General features: G+C 47.7%; 2 protein-coding genes and 1 non-coding gene across 4 annotated transcripts in view; 2 read left to right on the top strand and 1 right to left on the bottom strand.

Moving 5' to 3' along the window:
- Positions 1 to 1,288: 1,288 nt before the first annotated feature.
- Positions 1,289 to 15,762, bottom strand: PXMP4 (peroxisomal membrane protein 4). Its single transcript, XM_021688916.1, has 4 exons — positions 15,608 to 15,762; positions 10,072 to 10,134; positions 7,717 to 7,915; positions 1,289 to 2,807 (listed from the first exon to the last, which is right to left on the bottom strand). Exons 1-4 carry the CDS (start codon positions 15,718 to 15,720, stop codon positions 2,544 to 2,546), a joined length of 639 nt encoding a protein of 212 aa, XP_021544591.1. The 5' UTR covers positions 15,721 to 15,762; the 3' UTR covers positions 1,289 to 2,543.
- Positions 7,335 to 7,438, top strand: LOC123326070. Its single transcript, XR_006540860.1, has one exon. It is a non-coding gene; the product is annotated as a U6 spliceosomal RNA (small nuclear RNA).
- A 5,735-nt stretch (positions 15,763 to 21,497) lies between the features above and the next one.
- ZNF341 (zinc finger protein 341) overlaps positions 21,498 to 26,428 on the top strand; it is a 43,730-nt gene continuing 38,799 nt past the window's right edge. For both annotated transcript variants that reach the window (XM_021688930.2, XM_044918550.1), the window contains exon 1: positions 21,498 to 21,529. In XM_021688930.2, coding sequence (XP_021544605.1) covers positions 21,499 to 21,529 — 31 coding nt within the window. In that variant the 5' untranslated portion in view covers position 21,498. The remainder of the gene's footprint in view (positions 21,530 to 26,428) is intronic.

Raw genomic sequence — 26,428 nt, forward strand, 5'->3', positions numbered from 1 at the left:
AGGACCACACTTCCTCCTACGCCTGGATGCTATATTAGAAAGAACAGCAAACATTTACTGAGTGCTTACTTTATACTCGTCATATTGTCTAATCCTCCAGACCATGCTGTGAGGTGAGTGATAATTAGCATGCCTAGCTCACAGATGAAGAAACAGAGGTACAGAACGGTTAAGTCACTTGCCTGAGCAAACAGGCCCGAGCCCAGGCACTCTTGCTCCAAAGTCGATGTCCATAACCTCCACTGACTCTCAGCTTGCTGCACCAGAGGCCAATTTTAGTTTGGGTTTTCCTCAATAGCAGACCCCAAGACAAGGATTTCAGTGCAAGTGGTCTATTTGGGATGTGATCCCATGTTAAGGATGAAGGAGACCGGGAAGGGTGGGGGAGGAGTTATCAAGCAAGTGACCATTGTGGGTCAGTTCAGTCCTGCTAGGGAACTCCAGGAGCCAGTGTGGAGCATGCGCCTGGGAGTTATAAGATGTGTTACTCCTCCAGACCTGCTGTGGGTGGCAGAGCAGGTGCCAGGGGCAAGCGAGAGCCCTCAGGCAGAAAGACACAGGGGTGGCAGCTGGAAGAGTTGGCTGGTGTGCAGTGAAGCGCGAAGTTAGCGGGGACTGGGTGGAGCACCCCCAGCATCTGCTTGCTGATGGCCACCCCCTTCCTCCTCATAACCTTGGGATCTCATTCAGCCTCCACACAGTGAATTCAGGGACCTTCCAGATCACCTTCTCCAAGTGTGCAGGTCAACTTCATAGCTGAGAACACTGCTGTTAGAAGCAGGCCTAATCCCACCATGATTACCTAACAGCTCTGTGACTTGGCTTCTTCATTTGTAACAAGAGATTATGGTTGGCTGCACATCATTCCCTACTACCTTGTTACTCAAGGTACGGGTCAGACCAGCAGCACCAACAGCAGTTCCTGGAAGCCTGAGAGCAAGGCAGAACCTCTGGCCCCACCCCAAACTCGCTGAGTCAGAATCTGCATTTTAATAAGATCACCAGTGACGCATGTCTACTAGTAATTTTTAAAAAGGGACTGAAGTATTCCTACTAGACCAAGGGTCTCAAATTCATGGGCCATGGACCACATCTTCCTGGAGACCTGGTTTGATTTGTCCAGCACAGTGATTTTAAAAATCGGACTGGCACATGAGTCTCCGGGTCCCCAGGTTACCATCACTCCCGAGTGCACAACATTTTCACTTATGCCCCTTGCCAGACCCCTCTGGGCATTTGAATTTGCACCCCATCCTGGAGCCCATCCTAGACTAGTTAACATTTGCATAGCATAGCTTAGGTTTCTAAATTTAACACAAGGCACTGAAAAAAAAAAAATGGGTATTGAACTCAGACAGCTCTGGGTTCAAACCCTGATTTGGCTATCATACTGGTTGTATTATCTTGGGCAAATGACTTCCCCCCTCTGATCCTCAGTGTCCACGTCTGCGAAATGAGGATCAAAATACACACCTGCAAGGTCATTGTATGGGTTAAAAATAATACGTGCAAAGCACCTGGGAGGAAGTAGGAGCTCACTAAATGGAAGTAATTAGTAGTAATAGCAGCTCTTGTAGTTATACAAATCCAATGTGGACACTGGGTGTGTATTATGATTATCCTCATTTTACAAGAAACTGAGGCTCTGAGAGGTTAAGAACCTTCCCCAAGGTTACACAGTGGTGGAGTGGGGACTTAAACCCATGTCCCCTAGCTCTATATCTGCACTGTCCACTAGAATTTTCTGCAAGGATAGAAGTGTTCCATATCTGTGTTATCCAATATGGTAGCCACTAGCCACATGTGGCTACTGAGCACTGGAAATATGGCTGGTCCCCACTGAGACACGCTGTAAGGAGACACTACATACCTGATTCTGATGACCTAGTACAAGAACAAAGAATATAAAATATCTCATTAATTTTTATATTCATTTTTACATGTTAAAATGATAATATTTTAGAAATAACCAGGTTAAAATCTGTAACTAAGATTAATCTCACCTGCTTCTACCTTTTTTCATGTGGCTACTAAGACAAATTTCAATTACATATACAGATCACATTGTGCTTCTATTGGACAGTGGAATTCTAGAGCTTCTCCACTAGAGCAACACCTGAGCCCAGGAATTTAATTTTTTTCTAAAAACATTTGCAACCCACTGCCCCCCAGCAAGCAATCCTGTTACACAGAACGGTCAAAGACCATAACCCACCAGAAAGAGACTTCGGGGCCCTCCTCTGAGCTCGGTGACCCCTGACGTCCGGGGCCGGTGGGGGTGCCTTTCCCTGGTCTCACAGTAGCCAGCAGCACAGCCGGAATCACGTCCGAGGCCCCGCAGCCCAATTCACCACTCGTTCTGCCATTGGAGAGGACCTAATGGACTTGGAAATCAGTGCTTTTGCTTCGGCAAATGGAACCCTGGGGCAATAAAAGTTGGAGTCTGAGAACCATGATCTTGAGAAGGCAGGATCCTTTGGGGGTGATTCACCGATGGAGACAATCTCGGCTGTGGAAGCTCCCATCAGCACCTTGGGGCCGTGTTACTTCGAGGGGAGGCTCTTGTTGTAGAGGAGGAAGTCTGAGATGTCATGCCAGACATTGCTGTCCTGGTACAGGTAGGTCATGGAGGACTGCAGGGATGGCTGCAGAGTGGGCCGGTGGTACTCAAAAAGCCACAGCACCAGCCCCCACACCAGCCCGGTGAACAGGGGGAATGGGTCCCACCTGGGCTCGGGAATGTAGCCCTTCTCCACGCCCAGGCGGCACAGGGCAAACAGGAGGCGGGAGAGCAGGTACATGTTGATCTGCAGGGAGGGAAATGACAGGGGATTACGGGAGGGCACAGCCACTGGGAACTTTCGGCCCAACCCCACATCCTGGGCACGACTGCACACAGGATCAGGGGTTTTCTTTCGTTTTTTTTAAGTTGGTTTATTTTAGGGGCGCCTGGGTGGCTCAGTTGGTTAAGCGTCTGCCTTCGGCTCAGGTCGTGATCCCAGAGCCTTGGGATCAAATCCCACATTGGGCTCTCTGCTCAGTGGGGAGTCTGCTTCTCTCTCTCCTCCCTGCTTGTTCTCTCTCTCTCTCAAATAAATAAATAAAATCTTTTTTTAAAAAGTTTATTTATTTTAGTAATCTCTACACCCCATGTGGGGCTTGAAGCCACGACCCCAAGTTCAGGAGTCCCATGCTCTTCCAACTGAGCCAGCCAGAAGCGCCCAGATCAGTGTTTTTCAAAAGCTAGTGTGCAAGATGATTTGAAGTGATTTGATGATCCGAATGATATGTAGTAGGTATTTTAAAGATTTTATTTATTTGAGAGAGAGCGAGAAGGGAGGCGGAGAGGCAGAGAGAGAATCTTAAGCAGGCCCCACGCTCAGCGCAGAGTGTGACACGGGGCTCAGTCTTAAGACCCTGAGATCATGACCTGAGCTGAAATCAAGAGTCAGATACTTTAACAGACTGAGCCACCCAGGCGCCCCTGTAGTAGGCATTTTAATGTTGCTATTCATTTCATTTCTGTAATTTATCATTCTTGTTCATTAAGATTTTTAGAAAATGAATATATTTACATGGTTCAAAACTGAAAGGTAACCTGACACCAAAAACACAACCCACACAAAAATAAAAAATTGGTAAATTGGATTTCATCAAAATTTAAAATTGTTAGGTTGCGAAAGCCCATACAAAGAGGCTGAAGAGAAAAGCTACAGCTGGGAGAAAATATTTACAAACTCGTACCTGGAATATATTTTTTAAAAAAACTCTCAAAATTCAATGGTAAAAAAAGATGCAATCCAATCAGAAAATAAACAAAAGATGGGAACAGATGTTTCACTGAACTGGTTCTACAGATGGAGAATAAGCACATGTAAAGATGTTCAACATCATTAGCCTTTAGGGAAATGCAAATTAAAACCAAAATGAGAAGCACTACACACCTATCAAAATGGCTAAAATTAAAAATGTGATAAACCAAATGCTGGCTAGGATGTAGAGAAAATGGATCATTTGTATATTCCTGATGGGGATGTACAATAGTACAGTCACTCTGGAAAATAGACTGGCAATTTCTCAAAAAATTAAACATGCATGGGGGTGCCTGGCTGGCTCAGTCAGTTAAGCATCCAACTCTTGGTTTCGGCTCAGGTCATGATCTCGGGGTCTTGAGATCGAGCCCTGTGTGGGTCTCCGTGCTCAGCGTGGAGTCTGCTTGAGATTCTCTCCCTTTCCTTCTCCCTCTGCCCCTCTCCCCACTTGTGCTTTCCTTGAGCTCTTTCTCTCTCAAATGAATAAATAAATAAAATCTTTAAAAAATAAATAAACATGCACGGGGCAGCTGGCTGGCTCAGTAGGTGGAGCGTGTGACTCTTGGATCTTGGGGTTCTGAGTTTGAGCCTCACATTGGCTATAGAGATTACTTTAAAATAAAAATCTTTAAAAAAAATTAAACATGCAGGGCGCCTGGGTGGCTCAGTCGGTTAAGCGACTGCCTTCGGCTCAGGTCATGATCTCAGGGTCCTGGGATCGAGCCCCGCATTGGGCTCCCTGCTCAGCGGGAAGCCTGCTTCTCCCTTTCCCATTCCCCCTGCTTGTGTTCCCTCTCTCGCTCTCTCTCTCTGTCAAATAAATAAATAAAATCTTAAAAAAAAAAATTAAACATGCATGTATCATATGACCCAGCAATTGGACTCTTGGGCATTTATTCCAGAGTAATGAAAACCTATGGTCACCCAAAAACTTGTACAAGAATATTCTTAGCTGTATTTCTAATAGCCAAGAGCTGGAAACAACCCAGATGTCCTTCAATGCGTGAATGTTTAAACAAAGTGTGGGGCGTCCATGCCCTGGAATGAACTATCGATACACATACAACTTGGATGAATCTCCAGGGAATTATGCTGCGTGCAAAAAGCCAATCCCCAAAATCGGAGGGGGAGATGAACCATGAGAGACGATGGACTCTGAAAAACAAACTGAGGGTTCTAGAGGGGAGGGGGGTGGGAGGATGGGTTAGCCTGATGATGGGTATTAAAGAGGGCACGTTCTGCAGGGAGCACTGGGTGTTATGCACAAACAATGAATCATGGAACACTACATCAAAAACTAATGATGTAATGTATGGTGATTAACATAACAATAAAAAAGCCAATCCCTAAAGGTTACATACTGCAATGACTCTAACTTATATAACGTTTTTGAAATGACAAAATTTTAGAAATGGAGGTCAGAGTAGTTGTTGCCAGGGGTCAGGGAAAGGAAGGGAGGGGGAAGGAGATGGTGTGACCATGATTCCTTGGAAGTTCATAGACCAATGACATTTCTAACAAAAAAAGCAAAGCTAAGGAAACTTTCTCAAAACTCAAAATGCTCATATCTATAGATTCCACAGTTCCGTGGTAAGGAAATTTCAGGTGGATTAACACGTGTAAGAAGATGTCCAAACAAAGATGTGGACTAGTGCGTGTGTCCTGGCAAAAGGCTAGAGACCCTCTAAGTGTCCATGCAGAGGAGACTGGGGAAATCAAGGCTGGTCCATCCACCCAATGGAGAGTCCTGCTGATGTTAAAAAGAATGATGGACTGACAAGAAAGGTCTCCCAAATACATCATTCTGTGAAGAAAAAGTGTGGTGTGATCTCATTGGTGGAAAACTCCCAGTATGTACAGATAGAAGCACAGACAATTTATGAAGGGCCACACAAGATATAGTTAAAGTGGGGCACCTGGGTGGCTCAGTCGGTTAAGCGTCTGCCTTCAGCTCAGGTCATGATCCCAGGGTTCAGGGATCAAGCCCCACATAGGGCTCCTTGCTCAGCAGGAGTCTGCTTCTCCCTCTCCTTCTGCACCTCCGCTCATGCTCTCTCTTTCAAATAAATAAATAAAGTCTTTAAAAAAAAAAAAAAAGACACAGGAAAAGTGTTCCTGGACAGTGCCTTGACAACTGGAGGGGGATGGGAGCTTTCTTTTCAATTTATTTTCTAATTTTATTGTGATGCACCGCAAGCACCTAGAAGTGTGCCAGACACACAGGGGGTGCTTAGTCTGTTTTTTTTTTTAAAGATTTTATTTATTTATTTATTTATTTATTTAAAGATTTTATTTATTTATTTATTTGAGAGAGAGAGAGAAACAGCATGAGAGGGGATAGGGTCAGAGGGAGAAGCAGGCTCTCTGCTGAGCCGGGAGCCAGATGTGGGACTCGATCCCAGGACTCCGGGATCATGACCTGAGCCGAAGGCAGTCGCTTAACCAACTGAGCCACCCAGGCGCCCAAAGATTTTATTTATTATTTGACAGAGAGGGAGAGAGAGCAAGAGAGGGAACACAAGCAGGGGGAGTGGGAGAGGGAAAAGCAGGCTTCCCACTGAGCAGGGAGCCCAATGTGGGGCTTGGTCCCAGGACTCTGGGATCATGACCTGAGCCAAAGGCAGATACTTAATGACTGAGCCACCCAGGCGCCCCTAGTCTGCATTTTTTTTAATGTGAAAATTAAACATGATTTTTATAATTTGAAAGTATTTAATAAATTTGAGGGAGGCAAAGGGAGGGGCTGCTGACTTTTCATGTCGCCCAAGAAGGACTTTAAAACAACAACTAGCATTTCATCTCACAAAAAAATGGGATTTTAACCCAGAAAAAGGGCAAGATACAGAATAAGAGATCATTCTTTGAGTGTAATAAGTTTTGTTTTATGGAAATGTTACTCGAGTCATTTCCTCTTTTTTTTTTTAGTAAGCTTTATGCCCAACATGGGGCTCAAATTCATGACTCTGAGATCAAGAGTTGTATGTTCTACTGACCGAGCCAGCCAGGTGCTCCCAGAGTCATTTTTTTTTCTCACTTCACTGCACAGTGGGGTTTTTTAAAAATCTTTTTTTTAAGATTTTATTTTTATTTATTCATTTATCTTTAAAATATTTTATTTATTGGGGCACCTGGGTGGCTCAGTTCATTGAGCGCCTGCCTTCAGCTCGGGTCATGGTCCCGGGGTCCTGGGATCGAGCCCCGTATAGGGCTCCCTGCTCGGTGGGGGGCCTGCTTCTCCCTCTCCCACTCCCCCTGCTTGTGTTCCCTCTCTCGCTGTGTCTCTCTCTGTCAAAGAAATAAATAGAATCTTAAAAAAAAAAAAATTATTTATTTATTTGACAGCAAGAGAGAGACAGCGAGAGAGGGAACACAAGCAGGGGGAGTGGGAGAGGGAGAAGCAGGCTTCTTGCCGAGCAGGGAGCCTGATGCGGGGCTCGATCCCAGGACCCCAGGATCATGACCCGAGCCGAAGGCAGACGCTTAACGACTGAGCCACCCAGGTGCCCCTAATCTTTTTTAATCGTACTCGTTTCAGCAGCACATAGACTAAAACTGGAACGATAGAGAGATTAGCATGGCCCCTGTACAAGGATGACACACAAATTCATGAAGCGTCCCCTATTAAAAAAAAACAACAACAAAAAACTTTGCTCCAGAGAACACCACACATATGGACTTGGGGAACCATGGAGTTTCAGCAAGCTGCTTGGTTTACAGATGGGGAAATGGAGAGAAAGTGACCTTTCCAAGGTCACACAGGGACCGGTGGATCACAGACGCTCGGACATGGAAGGGAGCAAAGAGTTCATCTTCTGTGACCTCCACCCCTAATTCTATACCTGGACCACGTCCCTCCCCGTCCCGGCCTCTGATCCCTGAGCCTATCCTGGGGAAAGGTCTTTACCTGGCTGTTGATGTTATTGTTCTCTCCAAACACCAGCAAGCCCCCAATGAAGGCAGCCAGGAACGAGTGCACCTGGTAGGTCTTGCCCTGCACGTGGGCCTGCAGGGCGCAGAGCCCCTTATAGGTGAACACAAAGTAGGCCAGGTTCCGGGAGTGGGTGTACGTGGCTTGCAGGATGGCCCGCAGCTTCTCCTGGAGGCTGAACAAACACAGGGAACCCACATGAGTGGCGGCCCAACCGCTCCTAGGCCATTCACCCACTGGGCATACAAACCTGAGCCAGCCCCAAGCCTCTAGCTTCCATGTCCTTGGGGCTGCTCCCCCACTGGATTCAGGCCTTGACTCCATGTCACTTCCTCAGAGAGGCCTTGCCTGACTATCCTGTCCCCTTTTCCCTCACAGCTCTTCCACCAGCTGACATTAATAGGCTTAATCTCTTCCCACTCCCACCCCACCCCAGTGGAAGCTACCAGAGGGTGGTGTCTACACCTGGCTTGTTGATCCCCAGGGCCCAGAACAGGGCCTGGCACATAGTAGGTGCTCAGTAAATGACTTTTTGGCATAAGCATGTGAGGACATGAATGAGGGAGTAAGGGAGAGCCTACTATGTACTGGAATTGGGGATAGGATTCTGAGGAAAAAATGCTTGCTGCCTTCATAAGGTATATGATCTAATGGAAGAGAGAAACATAAATAATCACAAAGCAAGGGTCAAACTTTGACCTTGACCAGAGATGATCCTAGGATCTGAAGGATGAGGAGTCAATGAGGTGGAGAGGGGAGAGGGGTTGCATCCCAGGCAGAGGGATCAGCACGTGCAAAGGTCCAGAGGAGGGACAGAGAGTGGGGAGTAAAGGAACAGCAAGGAACCATCAAGGCCTGAGCAGAGAATGTGAGGGGAAAGAATGTGAGGAGAGGTGAGGACATGCAGTTTTGTTTTTATCCTGAGAAAAGTGCACATTTAAGTTGGGCAAGGATTCTGTTTATCTTTTAAAATTAAGTCACTAGGGGGCAGTGAGAGAACACAGGGAGAAGAGCAGCAAGTACTCCCGGATGTACAACCAAGTGCTCTCAAGGCTAGATGAGGGCCTTGAAAGTGAGTCTACTGGAACCTGTGGAAATCTGCCAGGTGAGTGGGGACAGCCAGGAGTCAGCTGGTTCTCGCCTGAGAGGAACATGAGCCCGGTGTTGCCGGTTTTTTGTTGTTGTTTTTTTAAGTACACACTGTGCCCAACATGGGGCTCGAACTCATGACCCCAAGATCAAGAGTCACATGCTCTACTGACTGAGCCAGCCAGGTGCCTCTGGTGTTGCCAGTTTTAATGCAAGCAAGCTGGATTTCCCAGTTAAGTGTTGGTGCTAATCTTGCCTTCACAAATGCTTCTAGGGGCGCCGGGGTGGCTCAGTCAGTTCAGCGTCTGCCTTCAACTCAGGTCATGATCCCGGGGTCCTGGGATTGAGTCCTCCGTCGGGCTCCATGCTCAGCAAGGAGCCTGTTTCTCCCTCTGCCCCTCCCCCTGCTTGTGAGCACACACTCTCTCTCTCAAATAAACAAATAAAATCTTTAAAAAAAAAAGCAATCCTCAATAAAAATACAAAAAGAGAAACTTGCGAGCTGGATTTGGCCAGTAGGCTGTCCAGGTGTGCCTCTTGCAAGCGCCAGGTGAGGCTACCTGCGTTAAAAACCAGGCCACAGAGTGGTTTCTGAGAAGTGCCATGAGGGGAAAGCTAAGGGGGATGGAGGGAGACCAAGCAGTCTGAGTGAGCGAAGGAGGTCACGGACAGTTTTCCCAAGGAAGTGATCCTCACATGACCGGTATGGGCTGCCAGGAAGGAAATAAAGGTGGGGTGAAGAGAAAAGGGTGCGCCTGGCAGGGGCTACCGCATGAGCAAATGTGCGGCGCTGGAACGACATGAGGCGTGGCAGGGAGTCCTGTGCGCCCGGGCACTCCCGGGTGGACGTAAGGGAAGAGTGTGGGGACGCAGCTGAGCCCAGGCAGCAGAGGGCCTTTGGGGTCTTGTGTTTAATTTATTTTAATCCCAGTATAGTGAACATATGCTGTTATATTAGTTTCAGGTGTACAAGACAGTGATTCAACAGCTCCAGACATCACCCAGGGCTCGACACGACTAGTTGCAGAGGGCCTTTTACGGAAGGAAGCTGGGCTTCTCTGGAGGACGGTGGCAGCCCCGGGAGTTTTTGAGCAGGAACAACAGGATCAGAGTCGTACTTGAGGAGATGGTGGTGGCAGGGGGGCCGGCTAGACCTAGCTAGGAAGCTAGTGCAAGCGTCCTGGCACTGAGGGCTGACCATACTCTCCCCCAGTCTGAAGGGTGTGCAGAGGGGATGGGTACCTGCCACTCCGGAAGAGAAAGGTCATGACGAGCGCGTGAGGGGCCCGGATTTTGGCTCCATAGCTGTAGAAACGAAAGGAAACAGTTATTACGGCATCACTGCCTCACAGTTTCTTTCTGGGCTCTCTGACGCCTTTTCCCACCCTCCTCCAGCCCTAATCTGAACGTCACCCTGGAAGGGAAGATAATGCTGGCTTCCAAGTTAGATCTAGGTTCAAACCCCAGCTCTGACACCTTCGTGGGAGTGGGGCCTCAGGCTTGCTACTTCACTTCTCTGAGCCTCGGTTTGCCTAACAGCAAAAGGGGACGTCAGGCTAGAGGGCTGGTTATAATTTCAACGAAAGCGGACAATGTGTGTCAAAGGCCTCCACCGACCCCACCCAACCCCACCGGTGTGGAGTTGCTCCCTCGGTTCTAGCTTGACCTTCCTTCCCGTTGCAGTCAGACCCATCTTTTTTAACACTTAAATCATACCACATCCCCTCTTAAAAGCGGCCAATACCTTTCCAATACTCAGAATAAAATCCAGGTTCCTCCCACAGCCTTGAAAGTGCTGCAGGATTTGGCCCCTTACTTCTCCTACCGCCAGCGCCCCTCTTCTCCTGCTCCAGCCCCATGGCCTTCCCCTTGTTCCTCTGACCCACCAGCTTCTCCCCTGCCTCTGGGCAGGCTGTTCCCTCAGCCCGGACTGCTCTTCCTTGCTCCTCACGTGGCAGCCGACTCCTCAGCCTTCCAGTCTCAGTGAGCACCTCTGTGGAGGCTTCTTACCCACCAGACGAAGTTAGGGCAATACTTTCATTGCCAAGGAGCTCCAACCTTCTCTGCAGTGGTTTACAGTCCTGGGTTAATGACTCGATTACTCGCAATTACTTATTCTATTCTAATTATCTCTTTCCTCCACTAGACCGTGGGCCTTGTGAGGGAGGGACTGTGATTTGTCTTCTGCAGAGTCCCCAGCACCTTGCATGGTACTTGGCATATAGTAATGTGCTCCATACATGATTGCTGACTGATTCTAGAACAGCTCTTAATTATTTGTGAGGGAAGGTAATTTCTGGAAGGTTCTACCTTTAGCTTGGACTATCTTAAAGTTAACAAATTCCCTAAAACAGTTGCTGAGTAACATCGTACCTCGTTCTACCTATTCAAAATGTACCTCTTTCCAACTACGATACACAGGAGGACCTCAACTTTGTAAAAATGGATTAAAAAAAAAGACTGGAAGGAAATATGCCACAATGTTATTAACAACGTTCCCTGAGCCGGAGGAATATGGGAATTTACTTTTGTCTTTTTTTAACTTTTCCATATTTCCAAAATGATCTGTAACGGTTAAGCATTGCTTTTAAAATTAAAATAATTGAGGAGTGTTTAGGTGGCTCAGTCAGCTGAACGTCCAACTCTTGATTTCGGCTCAGGTCATGATCTCAGGGTGGTGAGATTGAGCCCCGCACTCAGGACACTCAGAGGGGAGTCTGCTTGAGATTCTCTCTGTCCCTCTCCCTCTGCCCCTCTCCACCCAGTGCTCTCCCTCTCTCTCTAAAATAAATAAATCTTTTTAAAAAATTAAATTAAAATAATTGAAATAAACATTTTTTTAAAAGTAGGCTCCATGCCCAAGGTGGGACTTGAACTCATAACCCTGAGATCAGCCCCATACGCTACCAACTGAGCCAGCCAGGTGTCCCGAAATAGACATTTTAAATGTTACACAAATGCCTCTTTTTAAAGACTCAAACCTCTTCCCCTGACTCTCCTTTTACTTCCTCATTTGAACAACTGGGAAATATGTGAACATGTACACATTCACCTTCATTGTTTTTTAAAGATTTTTATCTTTAAATAATCACACCCAATGTGGAGCTCGAACTCAGAACCCCAACATCAAGTTGCATGCTCCACAGACTGAGCCAGCCAGGTGCCCCCATTGCTTTAACTATACTCAAGTGGGTAGTAGAAAGGAAATCCTATAATATTTGGTGCCAAAGCCCTGCCATGTTTTGCTGTGTGAGCTTGGATAAATCACTTAACCTCTCTGAGCCTCCCTTCTCCCATCAGCAAAAAGTATTCTCTATTTCAGAGTTGCTTCTGGCAGTTAAGGATATAGCACATGTAAGTGTTCTAGTTCAACCAACATTAGCGTCTCTTCCTTTCTTGTTCTTTATTGGATTCCCTCTTGGCCCACCAAGTTCTCCAGCTCCAGGTCCTGATCTTGCCAAGCTACAAGGTCTAAAAATCCTCGATGGCCTCCTTAACACAATGACCAGGAGCTACGTATTGTTGTCATACAAGTATCTGTGACTGTTCATCACAGGCTTGTTAGAAACAGCAAAAGACTGGAAGCAAACACATGTCCATCCACAGGGGGCTTTCGGATGAATAAATAATGGTCCCACCACTGAGTGGAATGCTCCACAGATGTAAAAGACTGAGGCAGCTCTTTGTGCACTGCAGGATATAGTAGAGCAAGATGTGTAAAATGTAAAATTGTGTAAAATGAGGTAATTCTTCCATAAATCTAAAATTATTTCAAAATAAAACTTGTCTTAAAGGTGTGGGAAAGAGGGTGCCTGGGTGGCTCAGTTGTTAAGCGTCTGCCTTCGGCTCAGGTCATGATCCCAGGGTCCTGGGATCGAGTCCCACATCGGGCTCCCTGCTTGGTGGGAAGCCTGCTTCTCCCTCCCCCACTCCCCCTGCTTGTGTTCCCTCTCTCGCTGTGTCTCTCTCTGTCAAATAAATAAATAAAATCTTAAAAAAGGTGTGGGGAAGAATATACGTATCTGCTTGTATATGCAGACAGTATTTCTGGAGGGAGACATAAGAGACTGGGCACAGGCAACACCTCCAGGGAGGGGGATTCGGTGACAGAAGAATGGAGTGGGCAGGACTTCATCGCATCTAACTTTTAATTTTTTTTAAGTAGGCTTCATGCCCATTGTGGGGCTTGAACTCAGAACCCCGAGATCAAGAGTCACATGCTCCACCGACTGAGCCAGCCACATGTCCCATAGCATCTTTTTTTTTAAGATTATTTATTTATTAATAATAAATAAATTATTTATTTATTATAAACTAATAAATAGCTCGACGCGGGGTTGGATCCCAGGACACTGGGATCACGACCTGAGGCAAAGGCAGACGCTCAACCAACTGAGCCACGCAGGCACTCCTGAATGTTACCTAAAATTTTTTTTTTTTAAGATTTTATTTATTTTTTTAAGATTTTATTTATTTGTTTGACAGAGAGAGAGCGAGAGAGGGAACACAAGCAGGGGGAGTGACAGAGGGAGAAGCAGGCTTCCCGCCGAGCAGGGAGCCCGATGTGGGGCTCGATCCCAGGACCCCGGGATCATGACCTGAGCCGAAGGCAGACGCTTAATGACTGAGCCACCCAGGCGCCCCTAAGATTTTATTTTTAAGTAATCTCTATACCCAACATGGGTGAGCCAGCCTGGAGATCAAGAGTCGCATGCTCTGCTGATTGAGCCAGCCAGGCACCCCTAATGTTACCTTATTTTTAAAATACAAATTAGGGGCACCTCTCATTTTCACTCCTGCTTTGTCCTAAGAATACCTCGGCAAAGGGCCACTGATGTTATCCCACCTTAGTCACAGTAAGGCGGGGCTGATAAAATCTTCAGGCCCAGTAGGAACCAATGCTACCTGATTCTGGGTTTGCATGGAAGCCAAGAGCCTGGCACTGGGGTCAGGGATCCCTGGGTTTGAATTCTGGCCCCAACACTGGCCAAGTGATGTGACCATGAGTAATGAGTGTACCTCTCTGAGCCAGTCTTCTACTTGGAAAATGGGGACAATCACAATTCCTACCTTGCACACTTACTCATTTGTTGAATAAATATTTGAGAGCCTACTGTGTATCATGTAGTAGGAATACACCAAGGAACAAAGTAGATAAAAATTTCTGTCCCCATGAAGCTCACTTTCTAGTGAGAAAGACAAAGCATAAAAACAGGATACATAGGGGAACTTAGTGTCAGATGGTGACAAGTACTACGGAGAAAAATTAAGTATGGGAGGAGGTGAGTTCAGGGATGACCTTATTGAGGAGGTGACACTTAAGCAGAAGCCTGAAAAGGTGAGGGAGTGATCTAGGCGGATGTCCATATGAATATAACAATAACACCAGCCAACACTTATATATATACTATGCACTGTGCTAAGCATTTTACATATATTGATTCAATCCTCTGACAGCATAAGTTTTTTTTTTAAGATTTTACTTATTTATTTGATAGAGAGAGAAAGCGCATAAGCAGGGGGAGCGGCAGGCAGAGGGAGAGGGAGAAGCAGGCTCCCCGCTGAGCAGGGAGCCTGATGCGGGACTGGATCCCAGGACTCCGGGATCATGACCTGAGCCGAAGGCAGCTGTTTAACCGACTGAGCCACCCAAGTGCCCCAATATGATGTAATATTATTATCATCCCCATTTTATAGAAATTGAGGGTTAGAGAGGCTAATTGACTTGTTCATGATCACACAGGTAGGGCTGCCTGGGTGGCTCAGTCAGTTAAGCATCTGCCTTCGGCTCAGGTCATGATCCCAGGGTCCCAGGATCGAGTCCCGCACAGGGCTCCCCTGCTCAGCGGGAAGCCTGCTGCTCCCTCTGCCTCCTGCCTCTCCCCCTGCTCGTGCGCTTTCTTTCACTCTGTGAAATACATAAAGTATTTAAAAAAAAGATCACACAGGTAGGTGGCACCAAGATTCGAGCAGAGGCAGTCCAGAGGTACTCTCACCACCATGCCATGCTGCCACTAGCATGTCAACTCCAAGAGGACAGGTCTTTGTTCAGTTTGTTCTCTGCTGTATCCCCAGTTCTGGCACAGTAGGTGCTCAACAAAAGATAGCTGTTATGCATGAGTTTTAAAGGAGGGGGAGTTCCCCTGCAGTTACCAGCCAGGTGAAATGACCCCAAGACCTCCTTTCCAGCAGATCTGATGGCCAGGGTGGAATCAATTTGCCCAGCAAATATCTGAACCTTCTTTTACAGTCGTTGTCACTCCTCAGGCTTATGCCCCAGGAGTCCCCTGGGCCGGATGGGGACTTAGAGCTAGAGTCATACAGACGGGGAGTGAGATGTGGGATGTGAGCCCACAGGCAGCTTAATGGTGGGAGCATGCACACAACGCGCCGCTGGCCTGCTAGATGCCAGTGGCCACTTCTCATTGTGCAGATGGGGCCGTTGAAGCCAGACAGACCCAAGGTCACAAAGCAGGGGGGATGGGGTGGGGGTCGGCCCAATCGAGGGGATACAGGGGCTGGAGTGGGAGGTGGTCAAGGCAAGTGCCCCAGGTTGCGAAGCACGGAGGACCCAGAAACAGCTTAATGGGAGCCGCAGCTCAGAAGGCCAAGGAACCCAAAATCCCCAGCGCCCACTGTGCAGATGGTGGACACCGAGGCCTAGAAACACACTAGGGCTGCTGAAGGGCACACAGGGGGACAACGCGCCCAGAATCCGCTCCTCAGACCTCAGCCGCACCCATCCCTCAGCCCATGCCCAGCCCGACGCCCCACTCACACTGCACCGTTCCGGAAGCCTTTAAGCATGGCCAAAGCAGAGTGGTAGCGGCGCTTGCGCAACAGTTCGTTGACCGCATGGAGCAGGGATAGTAGCTGCGGCGGGACGGCCATAGTGCGAGAGGCGCGCGGGGTGGGGAGCGAGAAGCAGCACCAGCACTGACATCCCCGGTTCCGGCGGCGCCGCTGGCCGCACTGGACAGAGCAGCGCATCTTTGCGCTCATAGGCTGCGTCTGCTGTCACTCTCACGGGAAGAGCCGATCAAAGGGCTTACTCGTCTCACACGGGGAACGAGATGCACGCACTCTCCCGAATAGCGGCCTGATTGGAAGAGTGGGAGAGTTTGTAACCAATCACAACGGGCTCCGCCCGACCAGCTCTAAGGAAGGTCAGAATCACACACGTGGATTTGTCCAACCAGGTACCCTGTTTCCTTCGTGCTTGGCAGGAGTTATGTCACTTGAGAGCTTGAAAGGACGTTTCTTGAAAGAGGAGCCGCCCTCCCTAGAATCGGGAGGGTGACAGTGGGAGGAGCCAGGCCTCACAAGTCTTTACACAAGACTGTTCTGATCAGGGTTAACAGTGCTCCTAGCAAATTTACTAGGGCATAAATTATATGAGATCTCAAGGGCTTCCATTTATTCTTCAAATCCAAACTCCTTCCCACAGTCCACAAGAAAGACTATAATCTGGCCCCTACTTCTTTCTCTAACCTCATATCCTGCCACTTGGCCCCTCGCTCACTCCTCTCCAGCCAAACTGGCCTCCTTGCCGTTCCTTGAGCATGCACCTAATATTTTCCTGACTGGTATGCATTACCCCCATGGTGGGCTCCTTTTCAATCTTCAGGTTTCAGATCAAATGCCACCTCTTCCGAGAGGGCTTCCTAGATGTCCCATCTAAAGTAGCACTGCCCTTTTATTTCCTCCGTATAACTTTTCACTTTTTTTTTTTAAAGATTTTATTTATTTATTTGAGAGAGAGAGAATGAGAGAGAGCACATGAGAGGGGGGAGGGTCAGAGGGAGAAGCAGACTCCCCGCTGAGGGACTTGATCCAGGGACTCCAGGATCATGACCTGAGCCGAAGGCAGTCGCTTAACCAACTGAGCCACCCAGGCGCCCAAGTTTTCACTCTTTGAAATTATTTGTTTGCTACATTTCCACTGTCCATTGCCCCTACCAGGCTATAAATTCCATGACCGCAGAAACCTTGTCTGTCTTATTTTCTGCTGTAACCCCAGCACTTAGCACATGGTGGGTGTCCAACATATGCTTGTTGAAGCAATACAGTTTGGGGTTGATATCTCCCAGAGCACTGGTGGGTGGAATTTATGTGTGTCACTATGTGGAGTTGTCATTGGATAACAGCTACACGTTGAGTTGTGGCTGTGGCTTGTGAGGGTATCCCCTAGGACTTGGGCCATGTGGTATTTATCTGGGATATTATTGCCTGGGTCAGTGTCAGAAGATGGTGTCAGAGGTCAGTGAAGGAGGAATTATACTTGGCCTATTTTAACACCGAAAATGGATTTTCTTTCTTCTTCCTTCCTTTTCAGTAATAGTGGACTGGTTTATTCAGGTGATCCTTCCTCTGAAAATAGTGGCAATGTTACATAAAATATAAAAATTTTCCCCTGAAAAACACTGAAAGGTTTATAAGTGATTGTCTTCTCCTTGTGTCTTCACATGGTCTGTAACACTGCCTGTGTGTACATGGTCTGTACATACCTTTGTCCAAATTTCCTCTTTTTATAAGGACACCAGTCATACTGGATTAGGACCCACTTATATAACCTTGTTTAATCTTAAATACTTCTTTTAAAGGCCCAATATCCAAATACAGTCACATTCTGAGGTACTAGGGGTTAGAATGTCAATATATGAATTCTGGGGGAAAACAATTCAGCCCATAGCAACCACCATGTTTTGCTGTCTCCTACCAATGCCAATGAACAAGATGTCAGGGCCCAGCATTGCTATGTGTGTCCTTACTTCCTTTCCCTTGCAACTGGGACACTGGTTTAAGCTGCTCATGATTTCTCCCCTCCCCATGGAGAAGTTAACTTTTCTGGGGTGGCAGGAGCACTCATTGTGGAGGGGACACTGGAAGTTTCCCAAACTTTCCTTCTTCCCTACATGGCTCCATGCCTAGAATTACCATATTACTTATACCAGGAGTCTCTAAGCTGTGATTTGATTCAGTTCAGTGCCAACCAGCTGGCCTTAAGGAAGTAGGACTGACAGATTTGGGTGGAAGAAGAGATGGAGGCGAGGAGCAGAAAGTTCGGAGCAGGAGTCAGCCTGAATGGGGAGCCTGCTGGAAATGGATTCTACATCCCTGAAAGCTCATTCAGTTATTCTATCAGCCAGGTGGTCAAATAACAAGCATTTCCCAGGTTACTCTGTGTCTAGCTCTGAGTTCCAACCAGAATGGATGCACTACCTCCCCTGCTCAAAGAGCTCCTATTGAGGGGTTGGAGGAAAGGGGAATTTCCAAGAAAAGTATCACATGACAGCAGTAGTACCAGGTACTGTGAGAAACGGGAACAGCAAGGGAGGGAGGGATCCCATCCAGGCAGATCATGGAAAGCTTTTTAGAGGAGGCACAAAGGCAAGCTTGTGTTGTTCCAATGAGGGTGGAAAAACAGCATTTTGGTAAGAGAGAACAGAATTTGCAAAGTCCTGAAGAAGAGATAAAAATCAACTATGTGCACATACACCTGGATATATGGAAATATATGGAAAACTGTCAAGACTTGTATTAGTGGAAACTTTTACTGTCCAGTGCCTCCCATCACCCTCAGAACTAAACTTCAACCCTCACACTGGCCTTGTCTGTCTCTCCATCCTCATCCTCATACCTCACTTATTATCCTCAGTTGTTCCTTTACATTCTTTGGCCTTCTTTCATTTAGACCTCAGGGTCTTTGCACTTGCCCAAGATGATATAGCTAATAAGCTCTGCATGTTTCCTTTTCTCCATGTGACTTCATATCATTTCTCAAATCCACCTCCTCAGAGAGGCCTTCCCTGACCACCCTGTCTAAAGTAGCTTCCTTTCCTGCAGAGGAAAGAAAATATATAATCACAGAATATTTCTTTTTTTTTTTCTTGTTTATAGTCCATCTTGCCTGCAGGACTAAGACTCCATGAAAGCAAGGATTTTTGTATTTATGTTCATGGCTGTGTCCCCAGCATCTAGAACAATGTCTACCACAATATGTATATAATAAATATTTTTTTTTAAGATTTTATTTATTTGGGGGAGAGAGAGAGAGAGAATGAGTGGAGAGAGGGACAGAGGGAGAGGGAGAAGCAGGCTCCCCGCTGAGCTGGGAGCCTGATGTGAGGCTTGATCTCAGGACCTTGGGATCATGACCTGAGCCAAAGGCAGAGGCTTAATCAACTGAGCCACCCAGCCACCGCTGTAATAAATATTTTAAATTACAGTTAACCCTTGAACAACATGGGTTTGAACTGTGCAGGTGAATTTTTTATAGTACAGTGCTATAAATGTATTTTCTCTTCTTTTTTTAAAGATTTACTTTATTTATTTGAGAGAGCGAGAGCCAAGTGGGGAGAAGGGTAGAGGGGGAGGGAGAGAGATAACCCCAAGCAGACTCCCCGCTGAGTACCAAGCCTGATTCAGGGCTCAATCTCACAACCCTGAGACAGTGACCTAACTGAAACCAAGAGTCAGAAGCTTAACCTACTGAGCCACCCAAGTGCCCCCTCCATTTTCTAAAGATTTTTTTTTTTTTTAATTTTTTTTTTTTTAAAAGATTTTATTTATTTGACAGAGAGAGACACAGCGAGAGAGGGAACACAAGCAGGGGGAGTGGGAGAGGGAGAAGCAGGCTTCCCACGGAGCAGGGAGCCCGATGCGGGGCTCGATCCCAGGACCCTGGGATCATGACCTGAGCTGAAGGCAGACGCTTAACGACTGAGCCACCCAGGCGCCCCTAAAGATTTTATTTTTAAGTAATCTCTACACCCCATGTGGTGCTCAAACTCACAACCCCGAGATCAAGAGTCACATGCTCTACCAATTGAGCAAGCCAGATGCTCCTCTTCCTTATGATTTTCTTAATAACATTTTCTTTTTTCTAGCTTTATTATAAGAATACAGTATATAATACATATACAAAATATTTGTTAACTGACTTTATGCTATTGGTCACGGTAGGCTATTAGTAGCTACATTTTTGAGGAGTCAAAAGTTGTACACAGGATTTTCAACTGTGTGCAAGTTTGGTGCCCCAACTCCCATGTTGTTCAAGGGTCAATTCTAACTAAATGAGTGTGAATGTATTAATATATTACTTGAATAATTTTTAAAAAGAACAGTTATATTGAGAAGCTCTTGAAGGGAAGAGATGACAAGAATCTGAGGCCATTTGATCAATGGGGATGTTAAAGGAAAGACAAGGAGGTGGGAACCCTGGCCTGACTCCTGTCAGAGAGGCAATGGAAAGGGGGGTTTAGGCCTTGAGGAAGGCCCTGGGTCTCCAAAGTTCCCCGGGGAAAGAGGGTGAGGCATACAACCTGGGAAAATGGTAGGTTCTCTGTGAGGGACATTTGCTCAGGGCTTGCTGTGCAAGGGTGAATAGGAAGGGGAAGGTGTGTAGTGCTGGGGAAGACAGGGGTGGCATTTGGGGCAAGATGGGGAGTTCACCAGTAGAAATGGGCCTTGAGGGGGTGTGCAGGTGGACGGTCTGTGAGGCAACTTATCAGGAACAGTGGCTGGTAATGTTCCATAAGGGCAAAGGACCTTTGAACAAAAAAAATTTTTTTTTTTTACTCTTAGGAGTTACATATTTATTTAGTGAATATGAGAAAATGAAAATTGTGATTCTTATGGTTATTACGTTGGATGAGACTAAAATAGGTATTTAAGAAAAAACAATGAGAACATTTAGAGTCAAATCCAATGGCCAATTTGGAACCACTGTCACACCTGGTAATTAATTTTTAAGATTTAATGTCTGTCTGCTTCCCCCACCCCTAACTCCAAGGGAAAGGAGCACTGGATCCTGGAGCTATTATAGGACTTGGGGCATAGTAAACTCTCAATTAGTGGCTAATGGAGCATGAACTATGAAGAGAGAGTGGTGTTGGATTGGGGGGGTGTCCCAATGAGGACTGGAGTGGGGGGAAATACCTGGGAGACCTGGATAGGCTTTCTGTAAGGCTGGGCTGAAGGTTGCTAAGGCGGGATCGAGGTTTTATTTGACAGAATTCCCCAGGAGGCAGGGATGGAGGTCTGGATGAAGAAGAAATGGAGGTCCCCAAAAGGTGGAAATGGGGGGTTAAGCAACAGCCATGGGTGAATGTCTGAGATGAGGGGGGATTAAGACCGGGTTGAGATGGGAGGCACTTCAGGAGACAGGTGACTCCCAGTAGGTGTGATGGATGGGGCTCACTGTAGTTGGGGACAATAAGTATATGGTAAGGAGTGAGAATCAGTGTTGCACAGCTAAGGCAGGGGTCTCGGGTTAGGTGAAAGTCCTTGTCACAGAGTTGGGTGGTCCGGGTTAGGCGGGGGATACTGTGTGCGGTGAAAATAAGTTCCATGTTGCATAACTGGGGGTCTCACGTGCAGGGGCGGGGGTGGCAGGCCCAGATAATATTAGGGGTCCAATACCCAATTGGGAGGTCCGCTGTGTGCGGCTGGGATAAGGCCAGTGTGCAGAACTGGGGATTCAAGTGAGACAGGGATGGGGGTCCACATGCCGGTGACTGGGTTATCCGGGGGAGCCATGGCTGAATTTCCCGGACGGGGGGGCTCGGCGGCAGCTCCCGAGCGCCCCCTGGCGGCCCTGGCCCCGCCGCGGTTCCCACAATGCTCACGTAGCCCCGCATCGGCTCCCGAGACGGCGGCAGCTCCAAGATGGCGCAGACGATTTTCGAGGCCCTGGAGGGTGAGCGGCGGCGAGGCCTGGGGAGTCGGCTGTTCCGCGTTGCGCCCCCTCCCGCCGCGTCCTCGCAGCGCCGGGCTCAGGGCGCGCGGCGGCCGCGGGGCGGAGGGCGCCGGGGCCGGAACAGCCGCGGGGCGGGAGGGGCACGGGCGGGAACAGCCGCGGGAGACGAGGCCCGGCGAGGGGGTGGGCACCGGGACGGGAACAGCGGCGGAGATAAGGCTCAATGGCGGAGGGCGGGGGCGTGGGACCAGAACAGCCGCGGGAGCCGAGGGTCGGCTCAAGGGGGACAACGGGACAGGAACAGCGAGGAGAGAAAGCCCGGAGGGGGGGGCGGGGGAGCACTGGGGCAGAACAGCCAGGGAGGCATGGCCGGGGCGGAGGCGGGGGAAGGCCTTGGACAGGAACAGCGTCAACCGCGAGGGCCTCGGGCCGGCGCGGGAGGGGCCTTCTGGAGGGAACAGCCGGGGAGGCCGCAGCGTGGAAGCCGGGACCCCGCCAAGGCTGCGCTGAGGGGGACGGTGGTGCGGGGGCGGGAGAGGCTTGGCGGCTGAAGCAGCCTAACCACGAAGAACTTGTAATGAGCGTCAGCTGTGCCTCATGCCTTGAGGTAGTCTCTCAAAATAGATCAGGAAAGGATAGGTGCTACCTGTGTGCAAGGCCAGGACTCGGTGCTCACAGACCCAAACCAACAAACACTAGGCGCCTATTTTGTGTACCGTGCTGGGGTGCAGAGTTTTATGCACTCAGACCAAGAAACGGTGGGTGTCAACGGTGTGCTTGGCTGGGACACAGTACCCTCAGACGGAAACCTATAAACACTGGGCGCCAACTGATTGTCCTGTGCTTTGGAGGTTCCTAGCATGGAAGTGGACCACAGGCGCAGGGAATCTGGGCTTTGGAGACAACAGACACTGAAGGCCTCCCTCTGCACCTGCGGGACATGGGTGGGGAGGAGTCCGTGACTTTAGGACCGTGGCACAGGGTAGATGTAGGCGGATACAGACCCGAGATGCTCTTAGAGGGGTGTGATAAGATCAGTGTACACATAATTAGGGTGAAGACTGAAAGTTGGCCAGGCTAGTAGTATGTAGCTGAGACTTAGTCCTGTAGGACATCTCAGCCATGTCCCGTCACTTCTTAGAGGATCAGAGTTCTCACAATAAAATGGGGGTAAACCCTACAGCCATCTGGAGAATTTCAATCTCAGGACTACTCACTGAGCCAGACACAATTCCTGCCCCACAGTCGGGGCAGGGGGCATGTGAGGGGAGGGAAGCATACAGAAATTATAGAACAAGCAACTATTGAAATTACAGAATTATAGAAAAGGTAAACCATAAAAGATTACCTTAGCTGGCATTTGGTGCTATTATGGGTGATGGACATGGGGGACCAGGGTCAGTGTGGTTCCCTTCGGGAGACCAATAGAATAGGGTGAGGCCTACTTTCTCTTTAGGTTCCATGGACGTCCTCCATGTTTGAATTTTTACTACAAGAATGTGTTCATGTATTGAGTGATGAAGAAATTAAAAGAAAAATCAGTTCCTAGGACAGTGTGATGCATGCTGGGCTAGAAGAAGGACAGCAGAACTGTGGGGACCCAGAGATGACCCAGGCGGTAGGAACTGCATTTACAAAGCCCTGGGGGGAAGAGAGGTCTTTGAGGATTCACAGAAGTTCATATGAGTGAGGAGCTAGAGCTGAGACTTGTGAACTTTATCTTGGAATCACTGTGGAGCTGAGAAAGGGTTTTCAGCAGGGGAGCAGCACAATCTGATGTATGTTTTATAAAGTTCACTCGGGCTGCTCTGAGGACACACTGGAGGGGGCCAGAGTGGCAGCAGGGAGGTGAGTGAAGTAGCTGCAGTTGTCCTGCTGAGAACTGATGGTGGCCTGAGCCAGGGGGACAGCTGCGGGATGGAAGAAAGTGGATCTGAGAGAGGCAGTGGAGGCAGAATAGGCTAGACTTGCTGAAGGACTAGAAATGAGGAGGGGGCAGGGAAACAGGTTGGGGAAAGAATAAAGGGGTGCCCCAGGGGCTGTGGCTGGGTGGACATTAGTGCTTATTCTTGTTGATGAGGATTACTGGAAGAGGTTAAACTGAGGGTTGAGGGTGACACACTTAGCTTGATCTCAGTTTTAGACAGGCAGCATTTTTAAAAAGACTATTTTTTACTTTTAGCAGCTTTAGGTTCACAACAAAGTTGAAAGGAAGGTACAGAGATTTCCTGAATAGCCTCTGACCTCACACATGACTAGCCTCCCCCATTATCAACATAATTCGCCAGAATGGTACATTTGCTACCAAGGATGAATCTACATTGACAAATCATAGTCATCCAAAGTCAATGGTTTTTCTTAATGCTCACTCTGGGTGTTGCACATTCTATTGGACAAATGTACAATGACATATATCCATCATTACAATATCATCACAGAGTATTTTCACTGCTCTAAAAATCCTCTGTGTTCTGTCTGTTCAGCTCTCCCCCAAAACCCCCGGCAATCACTGATCTTCTGATTGTCTCTATAGTTTTGACAGACAGTATTTTTTGAATCAAAATTTAAAAAAAAAAATTTAAGATTTTATTTATTTGACACAGAGAGAGCGAGCGAGAGCGCGTGCACAAGTAGGGGGAGTGACAGGCGGAGGAAGAGGGAGAAGCAGGCTCCCCGCTAAACAGAGAGCCCGACATGGGGCTCAATCCCAGGACCCCTGGGATCATGACCTGAGCCGAAGGCAGACACTTAACCACCTGAGCCACCCAGGCACCCCTTGAATCAAATTTTTTATTTTGAGATCATTGTGTTTTTTCCTGTATATTCATATATACCCTTTACCTAGTTTCCCTCAATGTAACATTGTGCAAGACTATTTTATATCACAACATACAGAACAGTTCCATCACTATAAAAGGCTGCATTTTGGTAGCCATACCCACCTCCTTCCCCTCTCCCTGTCATCCCTGATGTCTGTCAACCACTAATCTGTTCTCTGGTTCTAAAATTTTGTCATTTCAAGAATGTCATGTAAATGGAATCGTATAGTTTATGACTTTTGAAATTGGCTTTTTTCCACTTATCATAATTCCCTGGGGTTTCACCCAAGTTATTGTGCATATCAGTAGTTCGTTCCTTTTTATTACTGAGTTGTAGTCCATGGTATGGATGTATCACAGTTTAACTATTCACCCATTGAAGAACATCTGAGTTGTTTCCAGTTTTTTACTATTATGAATAAAACTGCTGTGAATAGGGGCGCCTGGGTGGCTCAGTCGTTAAGCGTCTGCCTTTGGCTCAGGTCATGATCCCAGGGTCCTGGGATCGAGCCCCGCATCGGGCTCCCTGCTCCACAGGAGGCCTGCTTCTCCCTCTCTCACTTCCCCTGCTTGTGTTCCCTCTCTTGCTGTCTCTCTCTGTCAAATAAATAAATAAAATCTTTAAAAAAAAAAAAAAAAAAACTGCTGTGAATACTCATGTACAGATTTGCATACAAATGCTAATCTACTCACAGTTTTGCCTAAAATAGGAGAAGATTTACTGAAGCTCATCCAGGGGAGCAAACCCCAGGTTTGGGACTCTAGATTTTGGGGAGAACTAGATGGGAGGTGAATGAGTCTGCCCAGGGAGAAAAGAGAGAATCCAGACTGAAGGAACCTTTCAAAACAAACATTTAGGGGATGGACAGAAGAGAGCAGAGCAGTCTGTGAAGGAGTGAGCAGAGAGGTGGGAGAAGACCCAGGAGGGAGGTATCCTAGAGTCAGAGAAGGAATGTCTCAGGAAGGAATGTCCGATGCTGCCAGGCATTCTTTGGTGATTTTGGTGGAATGCTGGGGGCTTAAACCCCATGAGGTGGGTAGAGGATGATTGGGAGATGGGTAGAGGAGATAGAAGGATGATTCATGTTGAAGGGAGGAGAGATAGGAACACGGGTTTAAGAGCGGGCATTCTAGGGAGACCTGAGCATGTGTAGCTGTTGATGGGAAGGAGAGGTTGCAGGCATACTGTGAAGAAAGGGACCAGTTGGTGGAGAGTGGTTTCTGAGAGAGCAGGAGGATTTGGAGGGGAGAGCTGGCCTCAGGAGAGACACAGTATGCATTGTGAGAAGAGAAAATACGAATTCACTTCGGCTGCAGCAACTAATGGTTCTAATTTCTGTTGCCTTTAGAAGCTGGAGCAGGTGTCCAGGTAAAAGCTGAGAGGTTGGAAGCAGAGCATTGGCTGTGGGGACAGAGAGAAGGAGGCATCCTCTGGGTTTTTTGGGAGGGAGGCAGTGTGCTTTGGTGCCCACTTAGATGTGAGGAGACCTGTCCTCCAGCTGGTGACATGGCTAGACAGTGTACTACTGTGAACCTCAGCAGCAGTGACAACTGATTGGAAAACACGGAAGTACTCAGCCTCTCACGGGTGCTCTGACCATAAATTCAGATTACACTGTTTACTGAGGAACTGAAAAGAGCAATACAACGTTGGAAAACAAGGGAAGCAAGGACGCCCAAGTGCAAACAAATTTGTGGGATTTGTAGGGTAGGATGGGAAGACTCGGTAACATGATTTGTGGAGGGGCTTATGATTTAGGACCATACTGTTCCCTGAGGAAGAGAGAAGTCCAATCTAGCAGTGGTTTAAACAGGGTAGGGGCGCCTGTGTGGCTCAGTTGGTTAAGCGACTGCCTTCGGCTCACGTCATGATCCTGGAGTCCCTGGATCGAGTCCCGCATCGGGCTCCCTGCTCGGCGGGGAGTCTGCTTCTCCCTCTGACCCTCCCCCCTCTCATGTGCATGCTCTCTCTCATTCTCTCTCTCTCAAATAAATAAATAAAATCTTTAAAAAATAAAAAATAAACAGGGTAGAGGTTTATTTCTCTCTCTCTCTCTTTTTTAAAGATTTTATTTATTTA

The sequence above is a fragment of the Neomonachus schauinslandi genome, chromosome 10, assembly GCF_002201575.2.
Source record: "Neomonachus schauinslandi chromosome 10, ASM220157v2, whole genome shotgun sequence".
NCBI lineage: Eukaryota > Metazoa > Chordata > Mammalia > Carnivora > Phocidae > Neomonachus > Neomonachus schauinslandi.